The sequence below is a fragment of the Triturus cristatus genome, chromosome 4_1 (genome assembly GCF_964204655.1).
Source record: "Triturus cristatus chromosome 4_1, aTriCri1.1, whole genome shotgun sequence".
Classification (NCBI taxonomy): domain Eukaryota; kingdom Metazoa; phylum Chordata; class Amphibia; order Caudata; family Salamandridae; genus Triturus; species Triturus cristatus.
In genome coordinates, this window is record NC_140585.1 from 967696796 (window position 1) to 967715335 (window position 18540).

The window sequence follows — 18540 nt, forward strand, 5'->3', positions numbered from 1 at the left end:
GTTGAGCAACTGAGAAATCCCATTAACTAATACTGATCGTCCCTCCAGTGCATCTTGTAACATAGGCCAAACAACACAGTGTCATCAAATTTGTTTGAAAAGTAAACTGTAATTAAATATTCAGAGGATAAAAATCCACAGAAACTTAACTCAATCGTAAAAATAATATATCAAAACATTCATAAAATAGAAATGTATTCATTTTGAGAACGCACTCGTTTGCATTTTTCTTGTCCTCAACCCAAAATACAACGTTTTTGCCTTGTTACTATTAATGTTTGAAACTATAATTTATTGTTTACTGTTTGTTATCAAAGCATACTTATTTGAAGTTGGATCAAAGAGGCATTACAATAATTCAACACAAACTAGCCATTTGTATAATTCCACTGCCGTTACTGTATATGAATCTCTGAATATTATATGCACTTGGCACCGTGTTTAACTGCTGCACAGTTGCTGGGTATGAATGAACACGAGATAATGTCCGCAACCCACTCAGATAAAAAGACAAAGTACAGAAGCTTCGTACATTTTGCGTTCTAATTGAGGAATTTGTTGCTTGAAAAAATATGAGGGATTTTTTTTGTACACTTTGCCTGATTTCAGTTACACGCCGACATGTTCACAATTTACAAACCTTTTTTTACAGTCACAAACACTGTTTTAAATATTTTCCTCGTTTTTCCTCATTCTTGTCCATTTTGACAATGATTTAGGCGTCAAAATACATTATATAGAAATTAATTTGTAACCGATTAACCTTACTAATTAGCTTAGGAGAGTTTTTTTTCTCGGAGTCTGCACACACATATTGCTCAGAGCACAGTCGCCAGCTCTCGGCTCACCCCCACTAGAGCCTTTCACATTGTAGTCCCGAATCACAAAGTTTTTGGTCTCACTTACGCTTGACTACACAGTGACTTACTCCTGGGATTCAGGAATAAGCAAGGAACACTACAACAGTCTGTCACATATACCCATAGTAAAAACTTAATTAATTAGTTCTCATCTGAGAATGAGGGATTTCTAGCTTCCCAATTACCACGTTTGTTTTCAAACTCCATCAGATGTCTGGGAAATACGTGCCTGTCTCTCTAATGCACAGGAGGAAACTGGTTTACAAAACTTTGAAAAGTGTAACTACCAACATTAGAGTTCATTTTGCAGACATTCAGCTTCCAATTTTCATGGTCAACCTGAGTGCAACAATTTGCTGACATGCAATTTCTGATTTTAGGATCACTCTAAGGGAGCACTGTGGCTTTGTCTAGCGCTGCTACACTCCTCAGGCTGCCAGCCAAGTAATGTGTATTGTACCTCAGCACAAGGGCATCAAGGCGCACTGTGGCAGCCAGCAGGGTCATCATTACACTCGATCTTCCCGTTAAATCCCAACATTGCAACAGTGATTGTCATAAATGCGTTGTGCTTTTGTGTAACGCCCAGTCTTGATGTAACAGCAATTCAAATACAAAAACTTGACGCAAGTTAACATGCTGGGATAGTTAGGGACCAAATAACCATGCACAAAATACTTTGTGAAGATTGCTCGATGGACAGAAACACAGACATGCACCATGTATTATTTTGTTTGCTCCAATACTGCGAGGACTAAAATTGATGCCATCGTTGTGACCTTCTTGCTATGAAAAAGTTTCTGTAGAATTTGAAAAAGAGCAGAGTGCAAAAATAAAGGCAATCCGCGCCTTGTCTTTGCTGATTCCAAACAAGCATACGTGTTTGTCCAAACAAGGCAACTTGCACCCAGGAACTTCTTGATAAATAGTTTCTAAGTGGCACAGTGTTACTGCTTCAGGGATTTCCGAAGCCACAGAAAAAGTTCTTCCTTGTAAAGCATTTGCCACCGTACGTTGGCTTCTACGGTTTCGACGGCACGCGAGAAAGGAGCCGCCACTGATCCCCCTCCATGAAGCCTTATAAAGTTCTTCAGCTGTGGAAAAAAGGTAATATGGTCAGAACACAGACTTAAAAAATGTAGAGAGAGAATTAGCAAATGGATAACAAGCAAAGGAAAAAAAACAATTGGTCAGGCACTGGCTGACAGCCTTCTGACTATGTCAATGATTGTTGTGTTTTGTCATGGTTGTTGCAAAATTCTTTTTGGGGAAGTTGCCACACCATCCTCAATCTAAAAAATAGCACTGGCAAAAGCAAACATATTTTTGGCCTCAGAAAGAACACATTGCCATAGTCGAGAACTACTTTGTGTGTCAAGAAAGGTGCTCCTTGTAAAAATGCAGAAAGCCGACACTCACAGTGCTCAATCAATGGTTACAACGGACTGACCCACTGCCCCGTGCTGTGTTCTGAAGTGGGAGGAAAACAAATGTGAATGACGGAATAACAGACCAATGAATGAAGAAAGCTGTCTGAAAGGCACTTTAACTTAGTAAATTATACATGTTATTTTAGTAAAAATAAAAGGTCTTTTTTGTCACTTGACCTAAAAAGGGACATTTTGTAATACAAAGGGTTTGGGTTTTTGCATATGCTCCTTGCAGACAATGTTTCTGAGAGCACATTTCTCAGCTATAACTGATCAAGTGCTCAGCAACATCTATGTACTTTATTGAACCCCATATTGTTCAGACTGGCATGTCCTTCAATTTTACAATTCCTCCCGAGTGTTTCTTTACCCATGGTATACATCTTTGGATGAAACAGTGAACCCTACAGACCCTGACGGATCTCCATAGCTCATTTATGCACTTCAGAAATTGTGCAGGTGTTGTTTCTGACTTTAATATGGAAAATAGACAACATTAATGGGTCATGCTCCGTTTGTTTAATGGGAAAGAGACGATCCTGGTGAGTCACAGTGATGCCCGACATGTAATTTCCAGCAGCAGGAAACAATTAAAATAGCCTTCAATTACATAGCTCGATAACAGTCATAAACTGCAAAACCATCCATTATTTATCAACATGCTTCCCTAATGATGACAAGAGATCCAGGCTTGTAAGAGGAATTGATAGTTTTCAGAAGCAGCTATTCCTCATGGGCCGGTACCTTTACACGTGCAGATCCTTTAAACTAAGATGGGCTTCTCATAGTCGCTAAACTGCTGATTCAGCACATATTGCACATTTATCATCTTAAGTCCGTTAATTTTAGATTCACATTAGGTTTGCAAGAATTAATTAAATGTAATGCATACAGTTTTCACTGCAGATCAGAAGGAGAACAACAAACTGATCTTTCGCTTCCTCAGGTCTAATATTTTCTTACTGACTTTACTTAATCTACGGCCCCGGGTTTGATTTCACTATGAATACCCATTGGAGTCTAACATAAGCATTTTTAGAGTCTGCTAGTTTGATCCTTACATTCCTGTTGTGGAAAAAAGTTGATTTTCTTGTCAAAATCTTCTGTTTGTCCGACTTTAGTATTCTACCTACCTTTTGTATCTGAAGAGCCTAACTTCTAGACCCCCTCCAACACAGGAGCACTCTAGATCCCCCCACTCTACTGTAGTTTGTAATACTGTGGAACACTTTTCTTCCCCTCAAGCTAATTGGAGGATGCGATTAGGTCCTGGAGCAGTGCCTCCTCTATCAGGTGATCAATTTCAGAGGAATGCAACAGCTCCATTGGTCTGTGCTTTTCAGGTGGTACCAAACATCCACAGTGACCCGCACGACTTGGGAGATATGTAGGAGGCAAGAGGAGATCAGGTAGCATACCAAGCATCTCAATTCAGTAGTGTGCCACTGACATAAAATAAGCAGTACTCTTATTATGCTTAATTACTATCTGTACTGGGTGCTGTATATGCCAGTAGAAATACTTATCTTGTCCATTTCTACTCTTGATAATTATATGGTGTCATCACACTGGATTTCATTTCTGCACGGGATTAGCTCGTGTAACTTGGGAGGGATGTTAGATGAATTTCTGTTTATTTGGAAGCATTAATTATTTGTATTTTGCATGTTTTGGTATTTGATTAAACTCTTAGGACCTGATTATGAGTTTGGCAGATGGGATACTCCATCACGACAGTGACGAATATCCCGTCCGTCAAATATAAAGTTCCATAGTGTATAATGGATTTGTAATTTGGCAGACAGGATATCCGTCACGCTTGTCATGAAGTAGCCCTGTCCAACAAACTCGTAATCCGGCACTTAATGTTTTCTATAGATGAGCATTAACACGTTTTACACACCGCATCATATAAAATACTTTCAAACAATATAAATTATATGAATAGACCTGGAGTGTTAAAATGTTCAAACTATGTCACCTCTCGAGATCTTCTTATGCAAAACGTTTTAGGCTCATTATATTTGTAGCTGTACCACAAAATATGTGGTACCACAAATTAAGAAAGTTGTTCTTGGACAACAAGAATTATATCTGCACTACAACAACTGACACATCGAGAGCACCACTTCAGTGCTCTTTTGTCCAGCTTTTCCACGTGGTAAGCAACCTTTAAGAACAACAGTTAAACAGTCGGAAAAGGGAGAGAAAATCTGAAATTGACAGTATGGAAAGCAGAGATGAAGATAACCCTGAAAGAGTAAGATAAAGAGACAAGTTGCAAGGATGGTGGACAGGGGAGTTGACAAAAAATTAAAATAACCTTTCACTTGGAACCATGTATCTAATGGCTCGAACATCCACCACAATCTTAATCAGTACCATTGTCAGCTCAGTTTACTAGGCGATGTTTCTTCACTATCCCCTGCTGATCCAACTACCTCCATTTCTCTGTTTTCCTCACCTACTTTTTCCAGACTTCTTTTTTGCCTCAATGCCTATCTTTTAACACCACCCTTTTCCTCTCCTTTTTGCATCTTACTGCCCAAACTATTTTTCGGCCACACGTATCCTCCTCCTTTGTCTTATGCTGCTAATCACTCTTTTTTCAGTCTTTGACATCTGCCCTTTCTTCCTATTTTCCTTCCTTTCTCATTAATTTCCTTCCTCCATCAACTTATCTTTTCACTCATCTTAACCTTCTCATTAATTTCCTTCCTCTATCAACTTATCTTTTCACTCATCTTAACCTTCGTTTTCTTTTCTGTTACACCCTGCTTTCACCTTTCCCACTTCTATTTCTTCCCTTCTTTACATTTCGTTTTTTTTCTTCATTTTTTTCCACTTTGCTTTTTTCTGTCTATTCTTTCTCACTCACCCTTTCCTAAATTCCTTTAGTTTCTAGTCTCACTTTCTTTCTGTCTTGCAATAGTAATGTTTATTTCTCTGTCTTTTTCCACTTTCTCCTATCCCACTTTTCTTGCCCAATTCTGTCTTCTTTGAGTTCCTTCTTTCTCCCAGTCTTTTTTCTTCTTTCCGTTTCCTTATATCTCTCCTTCACTATCTTTTCCTCTTTCTTTGCCATTTTTCTATAACTTTTTTCTTAGTCTCTTTTTTCTTTACTATTTTACTTTCTTAAGCCTTTCTTGACTTCTTTCGTGTTCCCTCTTCATTTCTTCTCCCCTTTTTCCATTTTTCCTTTTTTTGTCTACTTCCCATTTTTGTCTCTTTTATATGTTATGTTATGTTATGTTATTGATTTTTGTATAGCGCGACAAATACCCGGAGGTGTCCTGGTGCTGTCATGAAACTGACAGGACTTGGGAAAGGAGCAACAATATGAATACCTGTGCCTATTCATTCCGGAACAGCCAGGTCTTTAGTTCCCTTCTGAATAGTAGGAGATCCGTCATAGTCCTAAGGTGCGATGGAAGATCATTCCAGGCTTTGGCAGCCCCGTAGATGAAACTCCTGCCTCCCCAACGCGCTTTCCTAATACGTGGGACATGAGCCAGGTTGGCGGATTTCGAACGAAGACATCTCCATGGCACATACCAGTGTAGCCTGTTCTTAAGAAATTCTGGACCTAAATCATGCAGAGCTTTAAAGGTCAAGGTTAGGGCCTTAAACCGGATTCGGCTCTTGACCGGTAGCCAGTGCAGTGTTTTTCTTCCCTGGGAAGCAGATGCAAATCTGGAGTTGCCCGTGAGAAGGTGGACTGCGGCATTCTGAAGGATCTGAAGTTTACTCAGTGCCCTACATTGAGCATTGAGAAGAAGTCCATTGCAGTAATCCAGTCTAGCAAGTACCAAACCCCTGACCACGATATGTCTGCTGTCTTGGGGTAACAGGGGTAGGACTTTACTCCGCATCCTAATGGTGTACCTGGTTTTGGAAGTGACCTCCTTGATGTGGTACTCCAAAGTCAGTCTGTCATCCAGGATGATGCCGAGCTTTTTTGCTTTTGCAACCGGGATTGGAAGCTTGCCCAGAGAGTCTGGCCAGCAAGCTGGTGTCCAGAAATTAGAGATGTTACCGAAGAGAAGGACCTCAGTTTTGTCTGAGTTTAATTTGAGGCAATTCTCAGCCATCCAGTTCCCAACTGCTGACATACATTCACGCAGACGCTCTTCAGTGTTAGTCTCCCCTCCCGGAGTCAGAGAGACCACAATTTGAGTGTCGTCTGCGTATGACATGATACCGAATCCATAGGCGCCAATAACTGGTGCTAACGTGCTCACGTAAACGTTAAAAAGGGTGGGACTAATTGAAGACCCCTGTGGGACACCACAAGGTGTGGAGAAAGGCTTAGACTGAAATTCCCCCAGGGTAACCACTTGTCTCCTATCCGCCAGAAATGATTTAATGAGGTCCCAAGCTTTTCCGCCGATACCGCAAGTTTTTAAACGGTTCAGGAGTAAAGAATGGTGGACCGTGTCGAATGCCGCCGACAGGTCGAGCAGGATCAGTGCTGCTTTCCCTCCCTGATCCACTGCCTCTCTGATTTCTTCCGTCGCCTTAATCAAGGCGGACTCCATACCATGGCCAGGCCTGAAGCCGTATTGAGTGGGGTCAAATGCTTGGGTATCGGCCAAGAAGAGAGAAAGCTGCTTATTCATACATTTTTCAACCAATTTGGCCGGTAGGGGTAGTCTGGCAATCGGGCGAAAGCTATTAGGATCGTCAGATGGCAAGTTAGCCTTTTTTAGGAGTGGTAAAATTGAAGCCAGATTCCACTGTCTTGGAAAAAGACCAGATGTGAACATAAGGTTAAATATGCTCGTGAGCCTGATCCCTATTGGGCCAGCGGCCAGCTTGGCAACCCTGCATGGGCAGGGATCGAAGGGAGAGCCTGAGTTAGCTTCCATCAGACCATTTTGAGTGTCTAGGATAGAGATGGGCCGGAATTGATCAAAGGTAAGGCCGGTGACATCCTCTGACCTAGGGCCTTCCCTCCACATTTCTAGAGAGCTAGGGCTTCCCTTGGAAAAAACCTCAAATGTACGTTCTACCTTGGACAGGAAAAAATTGGCCAGACTTTCACATAGCTGCTGACTAGGTTGGATCGGATTAGGTTTTGGGGATGCCAATGTAGTCACTGTCTTAAACAGTTCCTTAACCGAATCTTTGGATTCTAAGATCCGTGCTGCGAAATAGGTTTGTTTTGCTAATGCAATGACCTGTTTATAGGATTGAAGGCTAGATTTATAGGCTAAGCGCTCAGCCTCATTATAATTGCTCCTCTATGCGTGTTCAAGTTTCTTACAGTGGCTTTTGTGAGTTCTAAGTTCCTCCGAGTACCATGGGGCGGAAGGCTGTGCTCTCTTAGGTCTTAACAGTTTGGTCGGAGCCAAGTTGTCACAAGCCCGCTCCAGCCACTTGGTATATTGTTGACAAGCGTTTTCCGCGTTGTCCGCGGCACAGTCTGTTGGAGAGGATAGAATCTTATTAAGGGCCCCCACCCATATTGGTTTCTCTTGTCTTCATCCTATTGTTTTTCTTTCTCTTTTTTTCTTCCTTTTCCTTCCCCCATTCTCACTCCCTTCTTCCCTTGTTTCATCTATTCTTTATTTCCTTTCTCTACTTTCTTCCTTTCTTTATGTGCTTTCTCTCTCTATTCACCGTTCGCTCTTTTACCTCCTATTTTCACAATTTCCCTGTTTGTGGCAGTGTATTTGGCACCACTAATAACTTTCTACCCCCACCCTACAGCTCTGCAATGGTACTTCGTTTTCGTGTTAATTACGAGCTTCAACTGCAGACAAAAGAGACACCTAAAGAACAAAGCAAAGTTGTTGGAGGCCAGCTCATTAGCCCATCCGGCCCAGTGGCAATCCTCCCCAGTCATGTGATGCTAAAGTGGGTCTTTTCACAATGCCATTCATGGTGGAAGGCAGCACTTACGGCCATATGTATGAAAATGTTTTCCCATAGACACAGAATGGGTAAATCCCTTTGATACATCTGGCCCTTAAAGCTGAAAATAGAAATCAATTTGTCTAGTAAGTTGAGGAAGAATGACTAATGTGAAAAAATCAGGGTTTTACACTATGTTCTCTTTCTTTTAATGTAGGTTTATGGGGGATCTTTCCTTTGTCCATATCACTTCAAATTTAGACAAAATCACGTATGCACGAAAAATGCAATTACAATCTATTTGCAATTGACTTATTGGTCAAGACGCTGTAAAAGTTAAAAGAAAATAACATTCAAAATAACATTCACCTCATTCTTTTGTTTGCTCATTTTGAAACAATAACCTTACTTCAAACCTTTTTCCATTTGCAGCTACCCAAATATTCTAGAATGTTAGATGCATTCTTGCCAAAACCACTTCACTAGTGTTCATTGCTTTGAGTAAGGATTAATTTAAATATTAGAGCCTCAAAATATATCATCTATTTAGATGTGGTGAGACTAGGAGTACTGGTTCATTGCTTCATTGAACTTGAATATGGTAGTAAATCCTATAAAGTAGTTTGATAAAGGAAAGGTGAATATATCTATAAGTGTATATATAAAAATAAACATGCTTCCACTGTCATTAAGCAATACAGATATTCAAATGATATAACAACTTTTCCTGATCTTTCTATGGAGTCTCAAAAATGGTGGTTTGTTTGGTGAGCAAGCTTAATGATGCTGATTGGAATGAATTGATAAAGCAGTACCAGATTGTGTGCATGCAGTAAACCTGGATCTGCAATGCAGTCCATATTGATGGTTTCGTTTATCAACGTCAGCAGTCCCTTCCAGATTGGATCACCATAAGGTTAACTTTGGTCTCTGTTTCATTAGGTAGTAGAATCATCAAAACATATTGTGATTCACCACGCGTTCAAATTGTGTCTCTGTCTTGTGCTGATAATTGTCTCATTGTTAAAAATAATTTTTACTATAACAATTTCAATTGCTACAGCACAGAAATAGTACACCTATTTGATCAAACTTTGAGAAAGTATTGGGTGAGCAAAGTGACGACTGGGGGTAATATCAAGAAGGGGAAGATTTTGACAGCAGACTTTGCTCAATATCTAGGAATTTGGTTTTAGTAATGATGGGGACAGTGAATATGGATTATGTGCATTTTGAACATTACCCTGGTGGCGAAGTTCTGAATGCAATTATGAGCAAGTATTCCCTTGTGCTTACACATGACCATGCATCAGCACCAGTTCACAAACAAATCACATTAACAGGGAAGGGCTGAGGGAGTATGATCTATTTTAATGCTATTTCAGCGGGCTGGGGCAATAGAGTCTAGCACTTCTTCGTTCTACAGAATGGCCTGAGTGATCATAACCTGTTAGCACCCAAGTTGTCTACTGGCTATTTTTGTTAAAACCTCATGTTTTCTGTTCTGACAGTAGAGCTTGGTAACAACAAGCGCATTCTGAGAAAATGGGCAAGTGCAGACCCGGGACATCTACTAACTATATTGTGGCACCGAATAGTGAACAGCTGATAATATGTTTGAATCCAGAGGCAGAGCCGTAAAGTATGCTTACAGGTTTAAATGAGCTATGCAGAACTATCACCCAACATCTAACTACTAAATGCCACAGGTGAGGCAAGGAAAAAGACGTGATTTGATGGAGCATGCTCCTTTGACCTGCCTAATAAAGATAATAGGAGGAAATACATGAAGTGAGGTGGTGCAGAAGACAATATAAGCTGGATATCAAAGAGAAAAGGTCAGTCATAAGACAGGAGGCTTGGGACAAACTAGGAGAGACTAGTTTCAGAAATTATGCATTTATTTTCTGGAAAACAGTCGTCGCTCCCTTCTTTGGAGACAGCCATAACTCATCCATGGACATGGTTATCCTGTCATTTAAATGGGTTGAACATTTTTCTAAGGTATACAATATTAGCACAGGGTCTGATCACCCATGCATTCCAACACTGAGTGAGGGCACTATTGGTATTAGAGCTCTGACTTAAATCATTCGGAAGGAAGCCATATCAGCAATCAAACTCAGCCCCAGGAATAAGATCTCCAAACTAAATTGGGTTCCAATTGATGAATTGTAAGACAACACAGAATTGTGGCACCTGCTGATAGTAAACGTTTTGATGAGTGCAGTGAGCAGTGGTCCTTGAAGTCCTGTTCTACCTCCATTTTGTACCCAAATAAAGAGAAGGGAGATAGAGCCGAACCATGCTGTTACTGACCCATCTCTGTAACTGACTCAACTGCTAATGTGATGGACAGGATATTATCAGACCAATTGGAAAATGGGGTCACTGAAAAGTGTATTTTTTCTAAAGTTCAGTATGGGTTTAGAAAGGGCTTAGGGACAATAGATCAGTGTCTGAACCTACATCATATAATTAGTAAATATACAAAGGCGAGGAGCGGATGTCTCCGTGGACTGTTATGTGCAGATGATTGCGTCTTATATGTCCAGAACTTTGGTAGGTTTACAGAGGCTATTGTACTAATGTATTTTGTTTATGAGTAAGCTTGGGCTGTCAACTACGGGCGGGTAAAAACTCTGCAAACCACTGCTTGGCAGAGTTTACCAGCATCCACCCACTATTCTTAAGCAATCTGGTGTAGGCAGACCATCATGAGCATACATTAGTAGCCTTGTTAGGGTCTGGTAAAACATCACAGTTCTAGTGTTCAGTTATGTTATGTTATTTTAATTTGTATCGCGCACAGATACTCGTAAGTGTCCTGGCGTGGAGTAGAGAGAGCTAACCATCAGAGAGTTAGGCAAAGAGATAGGTTTTCAGGTTCTTCTTGAAGATCCGCGGGTCCAGGATATTCCAAAGTGTGAGAGGAAGAGCATTCCAGCCAACAGCAGTTTTCCGCGCCAAGGAGCTGTCGCCAAGCCTCTGACATTGGAAGCAGGGGACCAGAGCGAGGCGCTGGGACAGAGAGCGCAGATAACGTGCTGGGGTGTAGAAGGCGAAGAGTTTCTGTAAGTAGATGGGACCAAGCCCATGGAGAGCACGATGGGCCATGACCAAGGATTTAAATGTAGCCAGTTCAACCACTGGAAGCCAGTGCAGAGAGTGCAGGTAAAGTCTCATGCTAGCCCTGTCCAGAATTTCCAGAAGGAGTCTGGCTGCCGCATTCTGGACCACTTGGAGTTTTTTTAGCAAGTAGTCCAGAGTACCCACATATAGGGCATTAGCGTAGTCAAATTGAGACAAAATAAGGGCACAAATGACGGACTCCTTCGCATTCCTAGGCAGGAGCGGGAGAAAGTTTCTCAAAGATTTCAGAAGACCAAACAGGTCCTCGAAAGTTTCTTGATCTGTGTGGCGAAGGAAAGATTTGCCCCGAACCACACCCCTAGGTTCTTGGTCGGCTTCCCTGTAGAGGTGGGGCTGGGGAACTCGAGGGGCCAGAAAGTATCTCTAAAGTTCTGAGGGAACTTTCCATAGAGAAGAATCTCAGATTTTTCTTTGTTGCACTTGAGTTGTGCTGCGGCTAGCCAATGAAAAATAGAGGACAGGCAGTGTTGGGCAGAGGAGACCGAGTCCACATTCTTATCCCAAGTGAAAAGGAGCTGGGTGTCATCAGCATAGGCCATGACCTTAGCCCCAAATTCCTCTGCTAGGTACACCAGAGGTGTGACATAGATATTAAAAAGAAGTGGGCTGAGTGGGGACCCCTGCGGGACCCCTGCGGAACCCCTGTGGTCACTATCTGAGTAGAAGAAGAGGACGGAGGGAGCCATATCTGTTGAACCTGTCCTTCCAGGAAGGATCTGAGCCATCCCCACACCGCACCCGACACCCCAATCTCTGTTAGCCGCGATAGGAGGAGGGAGTGGGGGACAGTGTCGAACGCCGCCGACAGGTCAAGCAAAATCAGCGCTGCTTTCCCGCCAACATCCAAACACTCCCTGATTGACTCCACGACCTCCACCAGGGCAGACTCGGTGCTGTGGGAGGCTCTGAACCCTGACTGGTCTGGATGCAGCAGGCCCTCTCAACAAACTCCTTGAGTTATCTGTTCACAACCTTCTTGCATACCTTGGCCAGGCTAGGTAGCAGGGAAATGGACCGGTAGTTTGTTAGGATAAGTGAATCGTGGGACGGCTTTTTTCAAAGAGGCAAAATGTTGACCTGCTTCCAGGCCTCTGGTACGCAGGCATCCATGAGAGACAGATTGATAATACTGTTGACCTCGTTATTAATGGTCTCGGCAACAGCTGCCAGCATTCTAGCCGGGCATGGGTCTGAAGGGAAGCCTGACTTCAGGCCCTTGAGAATTTTAAGGGACTCACAAAGGTTCACGGGCTTGAAGGTGTGCAGAGAATGATCTGGGTCAGCCGGTGGTGATGCCATCATTGACCTAGTGTCCATATTACGGGGGGCAAACGCCACCTGAATAGAGAGGATTTTGTCCCGAAAAAAATTAGAAAGGCTCTCACACCAGGTGTCTGTGGTTTTAGACTCCCTAGATAGAGCAGCAGGGGATGTGAAGCTTTGTACAATAGAGAAGATTTATTTAGCGTTGTTTCTTGCTAATTCAATGTGAGAGGCATAGAATTCCCTCTTGGCCTGGTTAATTGCATCTTAGTAGATTTTCTGTTGAAGGCAAAGCCTCTGCTTGGCCCTCGGGCAGTATTCACTACGACGCCAAGCCCGCTCTAGGATCTTGCATTCATGTTTAATTGCTTTGAGTTCAGGGGTGAACCAAGGCTTGGATGGAGAGTCCCTGGAGAGTCTCGGACAAGGTGGCGGGGCAAGCGAATCCACCGCAATGTAAACCCAGTTAGTGAACTCCGTAAGCCGCCCCTCGAGGGCCTAAAGGTTTCCAAGGCTTGGCTCAGTGCCAGAGGGTTGATTTTACCAAAGCCTGGTTTGGCGTGCGCGCATACTAATGGATCACAGTTAGTAACTTCCCAAGAAAAATATGTTATGAAGTGGTCGGACCAGGAGACCGGGCATGGATACTCCACTAAAATAGGAAAGTTAGTGCAGATAGGGTCCAATATATGGCCTGCCTGGTGGGTAGGAAGATTGACCCACTGGGACAGTTGAGCCAGGTGCAGGGACTCCAGACAGTCAAGTGAGTCCTTGTTGTCAACCTGGTCAAAATGCATGTTGAGGTCTACTAACACAATGTACTGGGTGAACTTCAAGGCTTGGGAAATGACAGCATCCCCCCACATTTCCAAAAAGGGTCCCACCAGAACAGGGGGCCTATAAATCAAGGACCCTCCCATAGTAAAGTGGGCTGAGAAGCGAATGCTAAAGTCGAGGGACTCGCAGTTGCCCCAGGAAGTAACATTGCCCCTGCGAAGGTCCCACTTCTCCTTGTAAATAATGGCCACTCCACTCTCAGTACACATCCCACTCCCATTAGAGTGAAAGGGAGGACAAAGAATTGCAGTATGGGTATAGATGGGGCTGAGCTTGGCCTCAAGAAAGATGGCCCACTCTTGGATTGCTCAACTTGGGGTATTTCCCAATACTTAATTTTTCTACACTTAGGTGATGCATACAACTCAATGAACCTGTCTCCCTAAAATGAGCTTCTGTTGCAAAGTCATCCTGTGCCCGGGCACCCCCATTGTTTGCTGACTGGTATTGGTGGTAACTGATTCTGACTGTCCCTGTGCTCTGTCTAACCAAGCCCAGGGCCAGTGCTATGCTGAAAATACACATAAAACATAGTGAAAACACCTATGCACACTAGAGTACACTATGGGTTAGGGTACCCCTATGATTGTCATGACCTTACGCTATAAGGCCCAAGTACAGTATAGCGCAGGGGGATCAAAACTACCTTTACGTCCCTAGCATAGAATAGGGCATGGCAGTTTAGAGGCCAACAGCCTTTTCTGCACTTAAGTGTATGCAGTGCTGAGGCCTGAGGTCAGTTTAAAAGCAGCCGTGTGTTGCAGGACTGCTTTTAAAAGCTAAATTGTGCCCAAACTCAACTTCGATGCTCGGCACCCTTATAAATTACTAAACTACAATATTTTGGTGTATTAGGTACCCATGGGTCTCCCCTTGTGTTACCAGGGGTGGGGAATCAGGTATTTATAGGAAGGGCCCTTATAAATTGGTTTTATAGGCCCTGGAAATAGGGAACATGCACATTTCACTTCCCTCATTGTAATAAAGTGCTTCCCAAATTTGTGTTGTGTGCTAGGAGCTCTGTGGAGTGAGGAACTGCAATCTTTTTACATATTCAGAAAGCCTAAAGTCTCCCCTAAATGTTCTAGGGGTGGGGGGTCCTGTTGATATAGACAGTGTCTTTCTAAAAGATGTTTTATAAGCCATGGTGTTGGAGAAATTGTCCAGTTCATTTTCCCCATTGCAGATGCCCAGCCATGTAGGTTAACATGGTAAGAAATTATTAATTAATAACTCCAGATAGGAAACACAGAAAAATATAATTCATGGACTTACTAGAATTGTATTGATACATCCAACAATATGCTACTCTAAAATGGACAGACAAGAAGTTATACAACCTTCTTGTCTGTAAGCCAAAAATCAGCCTTCCAATGATCTGACCTGATTGGTCAGAGTTAAGTGGAATAACCAGGCTGCTTTGATGAGGTGAAAATTAGCCCCTGGGTTGATGAGCTATTCTGGGAGGAGAGGGTTCTGCTGCATAGGAATGCCAGAGCAAGGGGAGGGGTAATAAACAATGCTCTACAAAAGAAGTAAGGGGCAGGCCCAAGAAGCCAGTTTCATTTACACCCCAACCCACTGAACCCAGCCAGCAGGCCTAAGGAAGGAATGTGCAGATACCACGGGGAGGGAGTCTATGGAGATGAGCCATCCTGGAGGTTCGTTTAGCCAGCTCTTGCCTCTCTGCTGAGACATCAGCTATATTGAATTTTGGAGAAATAGTGCTTTCTGGGAGACAATTGTGCCAAACTTTGGAGGAAATGGTCATGCTCTGGGGTGTTGCCCTGCACCTCATTAGACGGGAGTACTCTCTTGTATAACCCCAGTGAACACTGAATAAATATCAGAGAGGTGCAGGGCCTCTCAAATCTGCTGGTTAAAACTAAAGACAGAAAAAGGGTCCATGCTGGAAGTTTGATTTGCAACAACCAGGCCCTGCACTCTGACTGCGCCTGCTGCACAAATTGAAACTATGGCCCTGTGCATCAAACCTACTTCTAAAGGACTAAAGAGTGGACAGATTCACAAAGCTCACCTGGCCCATCACCACCAAGAACCCCCAGCTAGGGGATTTGTAAGGGTGTTGTCCAAATGGATTGTGGGAATTGAAGTCCTAAACTTTCATGGTCCATCTTGGAGCTTCTAGACCCTTGGAGAAAGATTTGGGCATTTTGGGACCCTCAAAGGAACTTCAGGAAGAAGTTCCAGAAATTGGGAGAGCTTTGGAGCAACTTTGAAAAAAAGCTTCATAAGTGGACCGACTCAACCTGGCCAGCCAAGCTGGCAACCCTCAACCTCGAGCCAGCCTGCTATGCAGGTGTGTCCTACTGAAAAGCTCAGGAGGTCCAGCTTCAAGAGTTTGACCGGGAGCTGTTTGAAACCCAAGCCAGCGAACCCTCATGAAATCCGGCCTGGTGAAGAGCATCGAGGGACCCTGGGAGAAGAAGCGCTGTAAAAGTTTCTAACACCGAACATTGAAAAGTCGGCCAGAACCAACCACGAGTTCTTTTAAAGTTCATATTGGAATGGCTCTGTGGGAAAGTCTACGCTCACCCAATGTCATAGTCTATTACATTTTATATTTTCTTACCATTGCCAAACCTGTGAGGCCCGGAAAGCTAAGTTGTTCACATGTGGAGAATGGGAAAGAGTGCAGGAGTAACTGATGTATTTTGTGCCTACATACAAAAATTAACCATAAGATGGACTGACTAGTGGAGTGGCACCACGTAACTAAGGTGTCATAAGGACTATAAATGAAGAAATCTCAAAGGAGGGCCAATGCCATTAGTCTTCTTTTCCTCTCAATGCAGGAGGCCCTTATTGCACACTTTTTCTATTGGACACCACTAATTGCGCTTTACATTTTATACTTTATTGCAACACCTAATTTTCCCTATCTTGGACTGCCCTTTTGCTATTGCTGCTCCATTCATGCAGTCGACCTGGAATTCTTCTGAGCCAAACTAATTGATGTTTGCTTCATGTTTTCTTTTTGCGAATGTTCTTAGACTCACCCTTAGAAGACTTTAAAATTGATTCTTCTAGCTCTTTGTTTTGAATCTTAGACAGGACTGATGGTGGTAGAAGCCTGCAATCTTGAATCTGATGTTTGTTTTAACTCCTCATTATTTTCGATCATTCTTTATTTGAAACTGTAATGGATTACACTCTTGAATCAAAATTCGTTGTACGGAAATTCAGCAAATATTTTCAGAATATCAAGTGCTATTTCTTCTATTCTGTGAAGTAGTAACTGAGCTTCTAGTTTGTATCATTCTGGTCAGACTTAATTTCTTTAGGAGATTGGGTCTTCCAACTGCGATACTTTATCTTTACAGTATGGTCCTGAGAGTAGTTTATTTAAACCTTATTTCAAATTTGTGAATTGGTCATCAATTAATGGTCCTCAATGGGTGGACAATGTTGATGTTTTGGAAATCCGGAGTCCCACTGCTCTTTTGGGTGGAGAAAGATCCATTGGAGGACCATTCGCCTCTGTGGGGACGGTAATGCGGTAATCCATCTAACTGTAGCCCAGTGCAGTTAGAGGAATAGATGAGTAAGTAGTGAAGTGAAAGTTCAACTTCAAAAAATGTATGCTGCTTACACTGGCTCACTGGTGCCACTGTAACTCATTCGGATTGTTTGATCACAGTTGTCTGATCCATTCAGACGTTTCTGCTTGGTTTCCCGAATCCACATAGCCTTTTTGAGGTATGTGTGCCCACTGCTTATCAGTGTCTCGGTTATTGTATCTATTATTGCCCTTTTGAGGTTCACACGGTGTTAACAATTTGTCTTTGCTACTACTAACGTTACTGCCCTTTCACCCATGCTTGTGCAGGCTTTATGCACTTAGGTATTTTTTGCCAAAAATGGTTTCATCATAGTATGGGTGACAAAACTAATCGTAAAGACAGTTGACTGAAAGTTCAACTAGAGAATTAACTGAGCAAATCATAACTCATGCTCCTGCTAGCCAAGCCATTAGCCGCATCCCAACTGCAATGCTCGTGCTCAAGTCCATTCTTGGGAAGCCACAAAAGGGCAGGTGCAGTGAAATATTGGCAGAGAAACTACAAAGATGCGACTCCTTCAAAATGTGGGCCTCACTGGATCATCAAATGATTTAATAGTAATAAGCAGGGGGGCACTTCGAATGCAAAAATGACACAAACAGTGGTCTTTTCTGAATCGATTAGTGGAAGCCCATCAAGCAAAAATTGATGGGGTTTTAACTTTGCCACAAACTACATCACCTGTGTGCTTGTTACACAGAAATAAGAGGCGTCTTCAATTCGACCAGTCATAAAGGCAATCTGATGTTTGTGTGAGGTAAATACTCTGGTGCATGCAACAGATATTGCCCAACTGTTTTACCCTGTGTTAGAACCGGCGGTCTCTAGTTGGCAGAGGTATGCACTTCTGACAAATAGGGACCAACCAACTCTAGTCAGGGAAAAGGGATTACACACTCAGATAACCCCTGCTACCCCCTTGGTAGCTTGGCAGAGCAGACAGGCTTATCTCAGAGGCAGTGTGTTAAGCATTTATGACCACATACAGTAATAAAGTGAATACACTACAAATGGACACAACACAGGAGTTATTATAAAAATAGTATTTTTATATAAGGCTTAGCACAAGACCAAATAACGACAAAAATATACCACAGTCTTAATAAATACTCTTTGGAAGGAAAAATAATAGTTCAAGTAAGGTTTCCTCTTGGCAAATAGTTCTTTAGCAACAAAATTAAGTGTTCTTCTGAAACACAGTTCTTTGGCAACAATGTAACCCCCACAGGAGTCACACGACGTCGAGTCTACAGGATTCCCAAGGTTCGGCGTCGACCGCGAGGAGCGCTACGTCGAGCCTGGAGTTGCAACAGACCCCATAAGTACAGTACCTTGAGAAATGAAGAAAAACGATGATCCCCGGCGTCGAGATTTCGGCGTCGAGGTCGGTGTCGATCGTGCCTCGGAGTCGGGTCGATCTGCAGCGGCGTCGAGGGATGTCGGGCCGGAGCAGCGCTCATGGCGTCGAGAAGGGCGTCGAGTCGATGCGATCAGCAGCGGCGTCGGGACGGGGTCGCTTGGAGGTGGAGCCGATACTCACTCCTCACTGGCGTCGAT

General features: G+C 42.9%; 1 protein-coding gene across 1 annotated transcript in view; it reads right to left on the minus strand.

Annotated features, from left to right (window-relative positions):
* Window positions 1–271: 271 nt before the first annotated feature.
* TRHDE (thyrotropin releasing hormone degrading enzyme) overlaps window positions 272–18540 on the minus strand; it is a 1875424-nt gene continuing 1857155 nt past the window's right edge. The window contains exon 19 of the mRNA XM_085653848.1: window positions 272–1954. Within this exon, the coding sequence (XP_085509974.1) occupies window positions 1808–1954 (147 nt within the window). The 3' untranslated portion in view covers window positions 272–1807. The remainder of the gene's footprint in view (window positions 1955–18540) is intronic.